The sequence below is a fragment of the Suncus etruscus genome, chromosome 7 (genome assembly GCF_024139225.1).
Source record: "Suncus etruscus isolate mSunEtr1 chromosome 7, mSunEtr1.pri.cur, whole genome shotgun sequence".
NCBI lineage: Eukaryota > Metazoa > Chordata > Mammalia > Eulipotyphla > Soricidae > Suncus > Suncus etruscus.
This window is the reverse complement of record NC_064854.1, coordinates 27,688,143-27,705,406: the sequence shown is the minus strand read 5'-3', so window position 1 is coordinate 27,705,406 and position 17,264 is coordinate 27,688,143. Positions and strand designations below refer to the sequence as shown.

General features: G+C 51.2%; 1 protein-coding gene across 1 annotated transcript; it reads right to left on the bottom strand.

Annotated features, from left to right (window-relative positions):
* Positions 1 to 11,755: 11,755 nt before the first annotated feature.
* On the bottom strand, positions 11,756 to 13,044 carry PTF1A (pancreas associated transcription factor 1a). The gene is made up of 2 exons (XM_049777810.1): positions 12,252 to 13,044; positions 11,756 to 11,958 (listed from the first exon to the last, which is right to left on the bottom strand). Exons 1-2 carry the CDS (start codon positions 13,042 to 13,044, stop codon positions 11,756 to 11,758), a joined length of 996 nt encoding a protein of 331 aa, XP_049633767.1.
* Positions 13,045 to 17,264: the final 4,220 nt, after the last annotated feature.

Sequence of the window (17,264 nt, the reverse complement as noted above, 5' to 3'; positions counted from 1 at the left end):
AAATTCATTTATTGGCGAAAGCTTAGCTGATTTCAAAAGCCCCTAAATTGACCACTTCTCAGTTCTTTCATCCAAGAGTTTGCTTCCTTGTCAAATAAATACTTTCTTCGCCATGGAATCCACACACTCACCAAGATCTGAGATGTGTTCATTTTTTTTCACAAACCTTGTAAAAGAACATATGGATTTTATTCCCTAAAGTTGGGGGGTGGGCACGATAAAGGCTGTTCAAGTTCACAGAGGCTTAATGCAGCCACCTGGGACTCTGGGGTGCAGAAAAAAATGCCCTCTGTCCTATGTCCAGGAATCCTGAAAACTTCATTCCCTCACCTTAAATGGTGGGTGGGATTGGACATGATTTTTGAAAATTTTTTCTTATACCAAGCAAAGTTACCTGGAGAAAAGGCCCCGAGCATTCCTGGTTGACACTTTAAAAAAGAGGTTGGACAAAAGTCCTGGCCTAATCATCCACACCCTCGAACTCCACTTTGAACCTCCCCACCATAGAAAGCTGAAGTTGTCACGTTTTTATCTTTGTTCATGTTAAGCCTGGGAATGACAGCAGGCCCTGTGTTCCCCATCCCACCGCCCAGCCCTCAGAGGCCACATTAACACTTACCAGTGACCAAAGACTGCCAGGCTTTGTAGCCTTCTCCACGCCCCCTGGCTTTCACTGGGATTAACTCAGGGCCTTTGTTCCCCTTCAAAGCTGGAACATGGAAGCCCATGTTGTGGTTGTCTCAGACCCCCAAGGCTTCTGCTTCTCTGGCTAGTGACACTCCAGGTGAATGTCTCCCCATGAAGAGCAGAGAGCCAAGTCTGGTGTGGAGGTTTGGGGGTGGTGTCAGTGAACATTCGCAGGTCCCAACTTTATAAACCTTCCCACTCTACCCTCTACCAATTTGTTACTTCTTCTCATAATTTTCTAGTTCATATAGATTATAAAAACATGTTTCAACCTTATGGACATTCCTAGACCCAAACTGGCTCATTGTTCCTCTTCTGGAACCTTTTACCAGAATGAAAAGATTACTTTTACTTAACCTCTAAGGAGGAAGCACTCAGCAGAAGATCCTAGGCATCTAGGACCACATCTGTCCTTTTTAGGAGTTTCTAGAAATTTCTCTGACTTCTGAGACCTTTCTCCTAATGCTATCCCATAAGAAAGCTGAGCTATTTGCAAGCCCCAGAAGGAGAAAGGTGCCCTCTAACTTATAGCCCCCATTCTGGTCCCCGTACCCACTAGGAGGAATGAATGCTGAGAGCCACAAGAGGGCTGGGAAGTGGAGAATGTCTAACAAATGATACCTCTGTTCTTCTTGGCTTATTTTCAGTGATGACATCAAAAGTCACCTTCACCTTCGATAGTACAGGGAAACTGGTCCAGAGCACCCCAGTGAGCATGGAGGGGGGTATTCTCAATGCAGAGAGTCCACCAAAGCCAGAGGACATCCCTGTTAATGACGATGATGATGATGATGACGACGAAGATGAAGGTGCTTATAAACTATTCTGAGTAGAACTGAACCCTGCACTGCACAGAAATTGGACCCTTGGCCTCTTGGCCTTTCCTGGTTAGAGAGATGGTTTCCCAGGAGTCTCTCCTGCTGCCTGAATTACCTGGACCCATCCAAACCCCACCCTACTGCCCCAGAGTACCCTGGGAGAGGACCCCTCTTCCATGCTGGGACACAGCTGGCTTGTGCAGCTGGAGCTAAATTCACAGACCTGGAGAGGCCACCTCAGCCATTCTGGGGCTTCCCAACCCTTCACCCAGGACCAGGAAGAAAGAAAGAGCCATAAGCTTCAGTTTACAAAATTGGAGACCTTAAACTTGTTTCCCTTGCTTCCTCTAACTCCAAACCCAACTAACTGACTGCCCTCCCTGCCCAGGGCAAAGCAAACAACTTGAATAGCATTTACATTTCCATCTAGGGAGGTCCTAGGGCTACCCAGCTGGAGCTTAAAAGCCATAGACAACTCTAATAAGGCAATTCTAATAAGAGTTTTGCTTTCTACCAAGCTTCAAGACTTAGTCCTTTGCCTAGTTCTTTCTGGAATGGCAGGCACCTTTGAACAGGAGGCCAGTTTGCCAAATCCAACTCCCGTGCGCAATGTTCTTGCTAACTACCAATTAGACCCTGGGCCTACCCCTGAAACAGAATCGGGCTGTGGATTACAAATTTCTAAAGCTTTTCTGTGTGAAGGAATGTAACTCTAGTCACTGTCACATAAAGTTAATAGAGCCCAGTGCAAAAGAAAGCCAGAAAGGCAATTGACTTGTGCGTAAAAAGCACAAGCTTTGCCTGGAAAGGGCTGTGTTCATTCCAACAGGAGTACATGGGGTGGCATAGTGCCGCAGAGCATTATTCGAGCTTCATCTACTATGCACTATATGCCACCGTCTCCAAAAGAGTGTTGCCCTAGAAACTTGTTTTAAATCTGCTGCTATATATCAACACCTTGTTTTAGCAGTCCTTGGCTGAATTACAGTTACACAGTTTGGCGCTTCTTTCAAATTTCCTCCCATCAGTTTGGCTAAAGAAAGGAATTTTTCTCCTTTAGAAATGAATTGGCTTAATTAGTAAGTAGATTAATGGCAATTGCTGGTGAGTTGGTTTCCAGCAGAGTTTCACCAGAGAGGGTTAATCGGAGTCAGGTTTGGAATCTTTCCCAGAACTGGCTGCCAGCCATTTCCACCAACCAATCAACCCTACAAGAAACGGAGGAAATGAAATAGAATTTATATTCTCTGAGCTATTATTCCAGACGGAAATAACTCGGAAGCAGGCCCCTGGTTGGGCACAGCACATACTGTGTCCGAATTTTAATAGAATCCTTGAAAGTTTCGCCTTCAAGATTTATCTGGGTACCACAGAAAAATTTTCCATGGCCCCAGTGAACATCTCCCCTGAATATTGGCGTAAAGCTCTAGGAAAGTCTGAGGCTCTGAGGAAAGTCTATTTCATATTTCAGGTTTAGAGAAGTTACAAAAACTTCCCAAATCTGTCCTGAAATCTTATATCCTCCAGTAAAAACTTTTTTCCCCAAAAAGTTGGGTTGCATATATTTAAGTCTTTCCACTTAATTTTTTCATAGTGATAATAAATGCATTCATAGTTTAACTTGCAGCTGCATTAGTCGTGCAAAAAAAAAAAAATCCCTGCTGAGAAATGTATATAATAGGAAAAACAGATCGGCTGGACAGCAGTGTAATTAATGCCAGAAAGAGCTGAGGCCGGTTTCATAGTTTGTCTTTTGAGGATATCAAGACGAGACCTGGTGAAAAATGACGCATGCTTTTAGCATTTCAGAAAGCTGGCAACTGGCAGAGCTTTCCCCTTTTTTCTTTGACTTTCTGCCTCAGAACAAAGAAGTCGGCAGAACTAGCTAGGTTGTAATGAGTTCTATGTCCCTAGCACATTAAGTGCATCATGGAAACATATTGTATCGAAATAGTTTGGAGGAGAATACTGGGGATGAAAGAGAATGGGTGCTTTGATCAGCGCCCTGGGGTCCTGAGCGCGCACAGACTGCCTTGCAAGGAGTTATTCAGCTCCAGCTAGACACACTTACAACACCATTCAAAGAAATTTGCATATCTGTAATTTATCACATTGGTTCAGAACATTTTTGCAAGGTAAATAAAAGTTGGCTGAATAAAAAAAATCAATCATCGCAGATAGAGAGGGACCGGTGAAGTCAGTCTTTCCATGAAAAAAAAAATATATATGTCCATAAAACATGACGATTTAGAGGCTGACTTTAATTGAAAGTGTCCTCTGAGCAACAGGTTATGTGCTGACAAAGACAAGAGCAGCCACGATTTCTTCACGTTTTTGACTTTAGGGGAGCGATTTGCAGTTTCCCACTAGAATAAAGGCAGAAAGTTGAATGAGATGCGTGTGGCTGTAACCAGCCCACGGCATGCAGAGAAAAATTAGCACACATTTTGGACAGACATGAAAGATGGCCCCCTTGCCATGGCATCTGCAAGTATAAGGTTAAAACTTGTTTCTTCTGTTAATTTCATCCCCAGGTCCTGACACAGAGTTTAGAAGCTCCAACAGATGAAATATCTTATCCTTGTCAAAAAAGAAAACTGGCTTTCCAATGCGCCCCCATGAGAACAAGAGAAAATTTAACAGGCAGGCATTGTTCTGAGTTTTTAGCTCAGTTAAACAGCAAACAAGAGTCTTCAACTTGACCTTGGAAAAGCTATGTGCCTGGAGATAATCTATCAAACAACAACACTGGATGACAATGATATATTTCAAAGTAGTGTCAGATGAAAAGATTGATAAATTTTCTGCTGCGAAGAGAAAACTTTGGAAACCGGCAACAGGCAATTGAGCGGGTGGCCTCCACTGCCACCTCTGCTGTCTTTGCCACTTCATTCTTCCTGCCTCCCCACCCCCCCCCCCCGTATCCCCCTCCCATCGCCTTGGGGCAGCTCGGTGGAAGTGGGCCAGTAAATCAGCACTGTAATATTTCTTAAGAGGCATGGAAAAGCTGTGAACGGTCCTCATATTAAACGCAAGATTTCTTAGCTTTCGTGGGGAACAAAAGTCATAGCAAGACATCTTTATGGCCAATTCAGTCAAGGGCACATCTCTGCTTCCCTCCGCAGAAAGGTCAGTGTCGTTGTGTTTGGTCCACCGAGGGGGTATTTTCACACTGAACACTCAGCCGGCTGTCCCTGTCATACCCTCGCCATTGGGGAGCGCGCACTAGCCACGGTTATTAGGCACGTTCTACACCTGCAAAATATACCGATTTCTAAGACTTTTCAAGTCCCTCCCCCATTCTCCTGACTATCCCCCTTCCTCGGCTAAACTTTGACAACACAATTCAAACCTTGGATGAAAGCTGGGGGAGTGGCGGGGGAGAAGGGGTGGTTCAGCTAGAGTCTTGTGGCGCCTATTGAACAGCCCTCAAAGAAATGGAGCGTCAAGTATGTTTTCAAAAGCGGGGGTGGGGGGACTTCCAAATAATTGCTGGAAGGCAACCACGCACTTGTCTTTGCCACAAACACTCATTGGTGCATTGGACGCGAACGTTTACGCACCAGTCTTAGATATGGAGCTGCAACCAGGCGTCTCCAACAAGTACCCTGTAAAATGGTTATCCTTTGTAGGTACCATGTCACCGACCAGAGTCAAATGAAAAACTTCCCTGAATTACAAGAAACGACCCACAAGGTTCCTCTCTCCTTTTTTTTAACTCCCCCCCCCCAACATTATTGTTCCCACTCCAAAGGCTATCCCTACTAGTTTCATACGAAAACTCCTAGAAACGTCTACTGGCTAACCTTATCCCCCATAACCAGTTCTTTAGGTTTACACTCCAATGACAAGTGACCAAACTCCTTTTAGGAGCGACAGGGTTTGGCGACCCAAACAAGAAAGGATCTAAAGGTGGGGCTCCGGTGCTCGGCCTTGAATAACAAGTTATTCCGAAGGTTGCACTTGCAGAAAAAAGAAGGACCCCAGTTCTATTGATCTGAGATTGTGAAAGTAGCCAACTTTCTCTCCAGCCACTTAGACCAGGTGTTGGGGCGGGGGCAAGTGACCCATCTGGCTGCTGTGGGGGGCAGGGGAAGCGGGAGGCTTTCTCTAACCCATAAAGTGGTGTCCAGTCTGGACCTTTGTCCGGTCCTTCCTCCCCAATTGCAAAGAGCTGGGAGATAAGTCCCCAGAAAGGCAAAACGCAGGAGCGCCAGCACACCGTGGGGTCCCGGAACACGCGCACAGGTGATGCACACTTACAAGCCCCAGAAGGCAGGAAGGGAGGGCTGCTCGCGGGCGGAGACCCCTAAATTTCTTCCTTGGCATCTGGGAGGGCATCCATACCGCCCCCCGCCACCGCCAACCAAAGCGCCAGTTCCTCTCCAAAGGTGTGTGCGCAACAGATTGTTTGGACCAAGTGCCCATTCCTCTGGAATGTTGGTATGAAACTGCAGGTATCAACCAAGGGCCAAGACACTCCCACCCCTCATCCCCAAGAATAGATCCCCAGGGCTCCCTTAAAAAGTAGGAACTGGCTTAAAACCCCGCGATTCCGCAACTGTCGCCTTTCGCGCTCGCACCTCTACCCAAAGGCAAAACCAGCTCGCCAAAGCCTGCGCCCCCAGGACCCTCCACAGGCGGGCCCCCTAGGTCTTCCCGCCCTGCCAGGGAGTTTCAATGCCAGAGCCTTCCTCCTAGAAGCTTGGGGTCCCATGCCCTGACCTCCTGCAGGAGGTTGGTTCCCCTCTCGGCTCGCCGCGTCCCGGAGCCCCTCTTGGAGACTTCCATGCGCAAAGATAGCAGAACTGCGGAGAGCCAGGCGCCGGGAGCCACTTCCAGCCTCGGGGGTAGACAAACAGCGCCCAAGCCCGGGCTGCCCAGGGTGCTGTGGCACGGCCGGCCCCACCGGAGTCTCCTGCGACTCCTCCCCGGCGCCCCCGAGCCCCGAGAATTGAGTGCAGCGGGCGGGGCGCATGCGCGCCTCTGGTCAGGTCCCTCCCCAGCCCAGCGAGTTTGGGGAAAGTTTGGCGAGGTTTGCCTTGGCAGCGGCGGGCGTCTCCCAAACCCCGTTGCCCCGAGGAGGCCGCCAGACAGCCCCCCGGAGTCCCGGGAGCCGTCCCGGCGGGGGCCCGAGGGCTGAAAAGCGGCAGAAGGTGGGGAGGGGGCCTTTTGTGTGTGGCACAGGGTGTCACTTGCGCACAAAACGCAGCAGCGCGCTGCGCCGCCGCCTCAGCCTCCTGGGCTGCACCTCCTTCTCCGAGGCGCTTCATTACAGCCGAGCCCTTCCCCCGCCTCCCCCTGGCCCCCTGTCTTTGTTCGGCTTGAAAGTATTGCTGTGAATTAAAAGAAATGACAATATTTTCTATCTGCTTGAAAGTCCACGAGAAGAGCCCTTGAGCTTGGCAAAAATCAGGCAAATCATTCATCATGCCACCCCGCACCTGTGGTCTTGGCATTGAAAACCCTCCAGACCTATTCCTATTAAACTTAATTATTCCCCCCAAAGCACACAATGGTTGAAATGGAGCAGGTTGGAGTCTGTTTATTGGTGCTAAATGTTTTTCTGAAGATCTTCTGAATCTCATTGTTGGCTCGTTGTTTGAGGCTGCCCTCTTTCTTTCAGACTGGAGCAGCCTTGGACTTTTCAATTTTCAATCGTAACATCTGCTTAATCGTACGGATCAAAATATGGAGACACAAAACATATGTAATGGTTGATTTGTTAAATCCTGGTAATGAGTTATTAACAAGGGAAAACAATAGGCCGGGATGGTGAGAGCCTTATGGTAACAGAGTCACTTTATGTGACGCCTGGCGTTTCCCTTCTTGATAAATGGAACTAAGGCCTGAGCGCCAGGTGATGCAAGAAAATCAATGTCTTTAGGGGCCAGCACGGAGACTTTTTTTTTTCTATGTGAAAAATTAGGAGACATAAAATTTAATTGGCTGATCAGGAGAGGGGGGCCCAGTGGTCTTAAGTTTAATTGCCAGTAGGCTTAGCAAGAGAGACAAAACAAGGGTTGGCCCTGTTTGTTTGCTGCGCCCAGCCTCAAGTCCAAGTGTATCATTGAAAATGTGTTTTATTATAACACATGTCATGCTTTACAGTTCCCATATTGTGTAAAGACAATAGTTAATGGTACATTAAAGACAGGCAAACCATGCCAACACGTCTTGGAGACATTGTAAGGGCCTCTCTCTTTGCTTGCTTTAGGCAGCTGCAGCTCAGGACCCAGAAACACAAAAAAAGAACAAGTTTGAAATACCAGGTGCATCCGAGAGAACCACGACAGGGATTGATATGTTATAGCCCAGGACATGAACCTAGCAATAAAGATATCATTTCGATTGTCTGCGGCTTCCACGGCCTGTAAAGCTGGGAGGCCCTAGGCTGCCTGTTTGCTGGCAGAGCCGTCTCTCCCTGCCTTTCCCCATCTCCCTGGGCCAAATCCGAACACCTGTTGGCCCGACCCCCACATCCCATCGTGGGAATCGCTTCGACCCGTGGTTCCAGATCTCAAACACGCAATTGGTTGCAGAATTATTTAGGACTATTCCCACAGGCTGCAGAAGGCTTTGGAAAGGCGGTGAGAGGGGAGGGCGAGGGTGAGAGGGAGGGCCCCGAGCGCTTCCCAGAGAGGTTGGCCAGCCAGCACTCACTCAACTGGTGTTTGTTCAACCTCGCAGCTGGTACTCGGTGCCACCGCAAAGGCCCATTAATGGAAATGGGATGAGTTTATGGATTTAAGAGGCTTCACACCCTCTCCATGGAGGGGCGTTAATCCTGGTTCTGGCAGATGAGCAGTCCTGGGAATCCCCCAAAGTCGATTTCACAGGGGTTCCAACCAGGCTCTTTTATGCATCCCTGCTGCCCAACCTCAGGGGGTAGGGGGCCTTTCTGGCTTTCCCACCCACATCTACCTCCTGGGACCCACAGGCTCACGAATGCAACCTTCTAGAGGCTTGTTAGTTCATAGTCTGTCTCCTCCAGGGAAAAGAAGAGGTTCTCAAGGGTGGGGGTGCCACAGCCCCAGAGAGGTCCCCAGGGTGGGCAAGAGGCCCCCCTTCTCCTCCTTTGACCTCTGACCTGTCCCCACCATTCCACCTCACCTGCTCACACAATTGGCTGATGGAAAACCCAGGGAAGAGAAAGTTCCAGGCTCTGTGAGTAGAAAGTCACCTTTGTGTGGCCTATAGCATCTTCTAAGGAAATGATAGACTGTTGCCCGGAAATTTTCAGGTGGAGAGGAGCTGGAGAGGAGAAGCTTTTTCCTTGAAGAGAGTCTTTGGCCTTCTCATACTAGGGGCAATTTCAGTCTGAGGCTGACCAGCAAGGTGGCGCTGAGGAGGCTAAACTCAAACTAAATCTGGTACTTATTGGGGTTGGGAGAGGGGATGGGATAGCATCAGAACCAGCAGTGCTCTCAGATTCCCCCCCCCCCCCCGCAACCCCACTCTCTGGCCTCCATAGGCTAGTGATGGAGTTTGGACCTCTGGGAAAGAGTTTAGTCAATTCTGCCAGAAGAGAACCCTCAAGTGCACCTTATTTGGGGTTATTTTATAGCTACTTTATTATGCACCATGGACAGGGGCAGCTAGGGAGGACTTGAAACGGGTTCCCCCTGGTGGTCTCAGGCTCCAGAGCGATGCATGTTCAAAAGAGCAAAAATGATCCTCCACGGACATCCAGAAGTTTGGCTAACTTGATTCTTTTCAGACTACTGAATTTATAAGCTGAAAGCAAAACCATCAGCTCAGAAGAATTACTGAATACCTGTCACTCAAATTGCCTCTCCGATCTGCCTCCCAGTGCCAGTCTGTTGGGGCTGATCCCAAATCTCCTTGGCCATGGGGGCTCCCGCCTGATGCTGGGGAGAAGCTCACTCATCCAACCGCGCTGAACTCCCCACTCTACCGCCAAAGGAGGCGCTGAACTGCTAGGTTTGTTCTGCTTTTCCTGCGGCATTCCCCCCCCCCCAAAAAAAAGAACTGCTACACTAGAATGAATGGATTATGAGTAAATAAAAAGAAGCTGTCAGTCTCTTTGAAGGTTGTGTTTAAAGGGACTTGCCAAGTCAGGGCAGAAGAATGACAAGATAGAGACCCTGGTGTTTTACAGGCTCTGCCCGGCTCTTCCGCTTCATCGGCACCGCACTAAAGGAAGTGTTGAAGCATTGACTCACACCAAAAAAGTGGCACGCAAAATAAAAGGTGCCAGATCACAATGATTGTAGTGTTTTAACTGCGGAGCGCCCCAACATCCGATCCAATGGAGACGCGGGTCCCCAGAGTCAAAGCAAATGGTCCAGTACTGAGAGAATTTCTAAGTTGCCGCCCGCCCAACATTTGACTTTCTAATGAATGTAATGAGATTACATGCCTGATAGAAGCATTTGTGCCAAAGCAACTTTCGTGTTTAATGAGGCCCTAATACAGGACAAAATCGAATTATTTTCTCTCTTTTCCCAAATTCTCTCTACAGTGTGAAATCCCTACTTTTTTTTTTCCAGGGGAGATCTTGGGGGAAGATTGCGAAGGCTTAAGAGGGGCAGGAGGGTCATCGACCAAGGGCTGTCCGGGAGCTTTGCTACCCAGAATTGAGGCAAGTCTGACCAGGCCTTGCTTGCAGGGTCCGCTCTCAGCCTCGCTTTAATTGTTCTTGGATCACGTCCATGGCCCCCGCTGTGCGCGGGGAACCCCTCAGTGGGTCTGAAACTAGGTTAAAGCAATTAGCATGCTGCCAACACATTGTTCTTCAGATGACTGGCAAGGAGGTGGGGGGGGGAGGCGATGGAGGTAGATGGTTGCACCTTGGCTGACCAGGCGGCTGTCAGAGGGGTGGACGGCGGTGCCCATGGCTCAGCGCGCAGAACTTGGCCCTCGGTGCCAGGAATATTAACGCACACTCCAGCACCCAGAGTTCAAGTGTCGCGCGCCTGGGCATCCGCCCCGGGCTAACGGTGCCCAGGTGCCCACCGACCCGTCGCCAGAGCTCTCACACTGATTCCGGCCGCTCCGTCGAACCTCTATTTTTCACTAGGGGGCAGCCCTGCGCCCTCCGCCTCGCTCGCCCGACCCAGCCCAGCCCAGCCCAGCCTGCAGCTCTGGAGATTCTAGTGCAAGCACAAAATTCGTTGGAGGAAAGGGCAGATGGGAGGGGGCTGGGAAGCGGGCGCTGGGGGAGCCCTTCTTAAAAGACCTTGGATTTGTGGGTAGGCATTTTGGAAGACTTTCAGAATGGAGGCCTGAGATCCATGAACCAGAGGCTGTAAATATAGAGGGTGGGCCACAAGGCAACCCGCAAAGAAGTCCTTTGCTCCTAGTTGGGGGAAGCAGAAAGACCCAAAACTAGCCCACCCCCACCCGCTCCCACTCTCCACCCCATTTCTACCAAACACCTGAGGTTTGCTTCACGGGGGATGGGTGACAGGCGAGAGGACCTTGGTAAGTCAAATGCATCCCGTGCCTTAGTGATCCTGTCTGGAAAATGGGAATATGCGATGTGATGTATTTTGTCACCCAGGAGCTTTGAAGGTTAAGGTGAAAATGATAAGTAATTTACTCTTTAAGGCTGAAAATGCTGACCAGGGTGCTCTAACCCACGACCTGCCAATTTAAGCTTAATTTTTGTTTTGTTTTGTGTATTTTTTCTCTAGGTAGCTATTTAGTTTTTTTTTTATTTTTTTGATATTTTTTATTTTTTTTTAATGTTTCTTTAACTTTTGTTTCTTTGGCTCAGGTTGGGCTTTGGGTTTCTGCTTTTCTTAACTGATTTACGGTAAAAAAAAAAAGAAAAAAAAAACAACTTTTCATTGTGTATTAAGTAACTTTCTTAGACTTAAATAACTTTAAGCAAAGGTGTCCATACCATTTATTAACATGACTCAGAAGTAAAACATTATCTGGCAATAAATTAGAGCGAAATTTTCGGGCCAGAGTTCTTCCAACAATGCAGAATTCGGCGGAAGGTGCTGGGAAACGGGGGGGGGGGAGAGTCAAAAGCTATTGCATATATTTTTTTAACCAAAGCAAATCAAGATAAATTATATAAATTATATATTTAAGAGAGATCGCTTATATCCTTAACTCTACAGAATAATAAATAAATAAGTTGATTGCCATTAGAAAACATGTGATTCTTAAATTACATTATTATAGGTATTTACACGTACAAACGCACAAGTCGAGCTGGGGGTGAGTGAGGGGGTGGGGTGGGGTGGGGACTCCGGGAAGGAGCGGAACGGGGCTCAGGACACGAACTCCAAAGGCGGTTCGTTCTCTATGTTGTTGAAAGAGGATTTGCTGTTGAGTTTTCTGGGGTCCTCTGGGGTCCACACTTTGGCTGTCCGGATAATGTTTTGTTCTTTGAGTTGTTTTTCATCAGTCCAAGAGAGAGAGTGACCAGCCAGCGGAGGGAGGCCGTAATCCGGGTCGCTGGGGGAGGGAGAGCCTGGAGTGGTAGGTAGGAGAAGAAAACAAACCATGAGTGGCCAAATCCAACCTCAATGCACCCCCAGGGGGCCTCCGAGATCCCCTAGAGAAATCCCAGGGACTGCCAGTTTGGAACAGCGCTCCGGGGAAGGGGAGGAAGTCACGGTCAAAGTGGCCGGTCAAAGTGGGACATGCGAACCCACCAGTGCCCAAGAGCGCTCCACCCAAACCCACCCTCCATCCCCTCTGGGGGAGCGCAGCGGGCCCATCTTCCAGCCCCGTCTCCCCGGGCCGCCCGGGGGATGCACTTACGGGTGCCCCGATGGCAGATGATGACCTTCTGGGCCTGACTGCCCAGGCTGTCCATGCCCAGGCGCCCGCCACCGCCGCTCGCGCCCCCGCCCGCGCCGCCACCGCGCAGAGGCAGGTCCGCCTGCACCAGCTCGCTGAGAAAGTTGATGTAGCCGATGGCCAGGCGCAGCGTGTCCACCTTGGAGAGGCGCTTCTCGTAGGGCAGCGTGGGGATGTGCGAGCGCAGCCCCTCGAAGGCGTCGTTGATGGACTGCATGCGCCGCCGCTCGCGCACGTTGGCCGCCTGCCGCAGCTGCTGCAGCTCCGCCTCGGAGCGCACCCGCCGCCGTCGCCGCGCCGCTGCAGCAGCCGCTGCAGCCGCTGCCGCTGCAGCCGCCCCGCTCAGACCGCGCAGCCGGGCCCCGGGGGGCAGCACGGAGGCCGAGGCGGCGCGCGCGTAGGCGAGGCAGGCGGGCGGCGAGCCGGGAGAGTAAGGGAAGCCGCCTGGGGGGACCCCCGCGCCGCAGCAGTAATCGCCGCTGCCGGAGTCTTCGGGTTCTCCCGGGGCCCCCGAGGGCGGCGGGGCGGCCGAGGGCGCGGGCGGCAGCAGCAGGCACGCCCCGTCCCGGTAGCAGTACTCCTGCAGCTGGTGGCTGAGCAGTTCCACCTCGGCCGGCTCGTCCCCCAGCAGCTCCTCGGCGTCCTCCAGCGGGTCCCTGGAGGACTGGTCGGTGAAGAAGTCCTCCTCGTCGAAGTAGGGGGACGGGAAGGCGTCCAGGCCCCCGGGGAAGTGCTCCAGCAGCACGGCGTCCATGCTCTCTCTGCGCCGTGGCCCGGGGACCCACCGAGGGCCCGGGACGCCTCTGGCCAAGTTGGGAGTTGAGGTTCTGGCAGCTTCAGCAATGCCCCCCTGTCCTTTCCTGCTGGCTGGCTCGTGTGCCGGAGGTCGTGAGGCTGCCGCCCCCTCTACCCCCGGCCTCCAGCGCCCGCCCCTCCCCGGGCCTCCCTGGAGAGCCCGCGGCCGCTGCGCTCTTGGCGGGCGCCCGCACTACACCGGGAGGGCTGCGGGCTGCCTCTCTGCAGCCGAGGGTCGGCACGCGAAGATTCTTATAACTACATCCACAGGCGCGTGCCAGGGACCCGAGGCGCCAGCCAATCACCGAGTGCGGGGCGCGGCGGGGAGGAGGCGTGGGGCCCAGCGGCGGCCCCCGACCTCGCTGGGGCTTTTCCTACCGTCCAGAGTCCTGGGGTGAAGTGGAGGCGGGGCCCTCGCGGTCCCCGAGGCTGTGACAATGCCTCGGCTGGCGATACCTGCTGGTGCTGGCGGCTCCCGGGGCACCTGCAGCGCGTGGCACCCGCCGCCTGCCCGCGCGCGCGCGCTGCGCACCGCCTGCCCTCGGTGCGCAGAGTTTGGGCAGCCGCGCGCGGCGTCTTTGCGCCGCCCGTCCGGGTTCCAAGGCTGCGCGCCGGCGGCCCAAATGGCTGGTTATGGATGGGGTGAGGGGTTGGGGTTCGCTCGCCCTCTTGGCGAGCGTGGCGCGGGCTGGAGTAGGCGGGGGAGCTCTCCTAACATGCCAGCCGCTATAGTCTAGGTTACGGGTCAGTTATTCAGATTCAACGCGCGAACGGGTCTTCAGTTTGGGTTCCTTTGGAGTCGTCTGTGCTATTTTCAGACCTCTCCAGAACCTTAAAAGTTTGCACATTTGGCAAGGGGGCTTGGAAGGCGGCTCGGCCCAGTTCCCATGGAAGCTGTGAGCTGGGCCATGGGCAGGGTGGGAGGGGGAAAGAATTGAGGCGCACGCGTGGAATGGTGCAGGACGACAGGTTTCTCGTCCCCTCGCTAACCCGCTGGCAGGAGGGGCTGCGTCCGCAGCACCACGGAGAGCAAACCCAGACCCTAAGGGGTCTGAGCAATAAAACCTGATACAAAGGAAACCTATTTATTCGTCTGCTGTGGTGCAGTGGGGAGAGAGGACCGGTAAGTGTGTGTGTGTGTGTGTGTGTGTGTGTGTGTGTGTGTGTGTGTGTGTATGTGTCCTTGGCTTTTATTTTCTCGACCTTTGAAAACGAAAGACCAAACACAACACTTTGGCGTTCCACTTCGTGTTACTCTTTATCACACCGTGCTTGCAACTCACCTCGAATTCCTGCGTTTCCGAGTAACAAATGGGCGCTTTCAAGGTCGGGGTGATGATTTCTGAGCGGAGCGGCCCAGGGCCAGACAGCAGGCCAGGAATCCAGGAGACAGAAGACCTGCTTGGACCTTGGTCTTCCTGAGCCACCTGCGTGTCACTCCCTGGAGAGACTTCTGATGGCGGCTCAGAGGACCATCAAATGTCAAATGCGTGCAGCGGTTTCAACTCACATTTAGCCATGACGCTTTAGTTTTCTGAATTCTGAAATCCCTAAGCTAAGCAAATCAGACGGATGTAAGAATAAAGCCTGGAGAGCCCAGAGCGAGAGCACAGCTCTGGGAGGGCCTTTGACTTGCAAGTGGCTTACCCAGGTTCCATCCCTGCCATTCCATATGGTGCCTTGGAGCCCAGCTAGAAGTGATTCCTGAGCCAAAATCAGTAGTAACCCGTGAGCCCCCCAAAAAAGAACTAGATAGTTGGAGATGACAATTACTCTGTCTGAACCCACTCTCCACTCCCACCCTCCAGAAAAACCTCACCTAGCTCTTGCCAAGGCAGGTTGTTTCACCTGTTCGGTCAGGTCAGTACCTCTTTGTAGTGGGGTGCTTCTCCCTAAAATCCTGATAACAGGGTCTTCTGTATCCAGTTTGCTGCATTTAACCTTCCTGTTTTCATCTTGCAGGGAGAGAAAAGGCCTGAGGGGAAAGGGAGGGGGTGTGGCACGCGGGGGATGTCAAAACTGCACAAATGACTAGTGGTCACTATGATGGATGGGTTGGTATGTGCGCCAGGAATTCACCCAGAGCCTCCCAAATCTCCCCTGGCCCTCACTTCACAGTTAAGGACCCTTCTCTCTCTCTCTCTCTCTCTCTCTCTCTCTCTCTCTCTCTCTCTCTCTCTCTTCTCTCTTCTCTCTTCTCTCTCTCTCTCTCTCTCTCTCTCTCTCTCTCTCTCTCTGTTTCTTTCTCATTTAGGGCCTTTGGTGCTGTAGAGAACTTGAAGGAGGAACAAATGTACAAACTTTAGAGCTTTAACCCCACTCTCCAGTCTGTGATCATTCAAAGATGGCAGCCTTGGGGTCCAGTCTATGAAGATTCTGGTCAAGAGGCTAAGAAGTCTGCTTGGATGAATGCCTAAGAGGGGAGCTTCTGATCTAAGAGTTTTATAAATGGGGATTTGGAATTTAGGGGGTGGTAGGTACTGGGACAAAGTCAGTGAGTGTGTAATGCCTGTAGTTTTGTGCTTCTCTATAACCAGCTTTCCCAGAAAACCACCTTCTTACGATTGATTAGTGGGTGAGTCCAGCAGTTTTCATGGGAATCATAGAGGGTTGTTGTGTGAATGTGAAGTGTGGGGGTTACTGCTGGGGGACACTTTCCCTTTCCTGATGATGACTGTCTGGACAGCTTTGGGGCTGCAGACTGAGGGAAAATGTTCTATGATTCCAGCATCCTCTTTTTCTTAAGAGAAGTACTGGTTGTCTGTAGACTGGATCCATTGCCAGGGAGGGTTAGACCTTCAGGATCAGATACTGGGATACTGGTGAGGGCATAAGCATGCACGTGTGCACACTTACACACACAGACACACACACACAGAGCATACACACTTTGTTCTTAAGTAAGACATGATTGTCCTTTTCTCTCTTAAAAGGAAGAAAGCGTTCACCACTAATAAAGGCCATTTTCTCTGGGTCACTGGAGGTCACTGCAGCAGGGATCACTGGCTGCTCTCAGCCTGGAAGCAACAGGTTGTCTGAGTTGCTGGCTAGCCTGAGCCTCACTCAGGGGCAGGGCAGGAGGCCCTGACTTTCCTTCTATTCCCCCATCCCACCCCATCCCAGCCCTGGATGCTGTGGGCAGAGGAGGACTTGGAGAGGACAGGTAAAATAAGGCATTTCTGCTAACTTTACATAGAGAGACAGAGCTGGCTTCTTCTCTCTATTCCAGGGAGAGTTGCCCCTAAGATTTTAAAGAGCCCAGACCTGATCACAGAGGAATAGCCTATCCCCACAGTGGAGAGTGAAGGCATTGAGTTCTTTTTTAGTGCTATTTCCTGGCCAGGATATAAGAGGTTCCCTCTAAGTGTTTCAAGGGAGCTCAGAGTCAACTGTGGTCCTGGCCTGGTGGTCCCACAGACTGTGGGAGAGCCCTGCACCACCTTCCAGGTCCTCACTTGCTGGTAAGTGGGGGAAGTACAAGGAAGCCTCAATAACAGCCCCTTTTTACCACCTTTCTGGTCCCGAAGGAACCCAAAACACAGAAGATAGAACCTGTCAGGCCTCCTAAGAGCCCCCAACTCTGGGTGTGAGTTACAACATCAGGCCCATCTCCAAACCTGAATAAAAGCAGTGTCTGAGCCCCACTGTGGCCTTCCCTGACTCATTTCCAGAGGTCAAGTCAGACCCTCCCAGGCTCTGAGTCTCCTTTCTTTTCCTCTTTCTACTCCCCTCAACTGGTGATGCCTTCCTTCTCCCCACTTGAGTGCCCTGCCAAGCCTATCAAACCACTCCTCCTGAGACTCTAAGCAAAGGATTTGGGAAGACAGTTGTCATGTATTAATAGCCTTGAAAGGTGCCATAATTTCCCTAAAGTCACCAGCAGATGACTGTCAGTCCCAGTTCAATGGTTTTGGAGCTGAGTGCAGTGAGCCTCCTCATGCTGTTAGTCATATAAGGAGTGAGTCTGTGTGTGTGTGTGTGTGTGTGTGTGTGTGTGTGTGTGTGTGTGTGTGTGTGTGTATGAGTGTGTGTGTGTATGAGTGTGTGTGTGTAATAGTGTATGTTGCTGTGTGATATGGCCCATCCAGGCCCAGTTCTGAACTGGTCCAGGTGACCCTGTATCAACTTCTTAGCCTCCACCCTCAACTCTCCAAAGTCTGACATCACTGTCTATGCTGC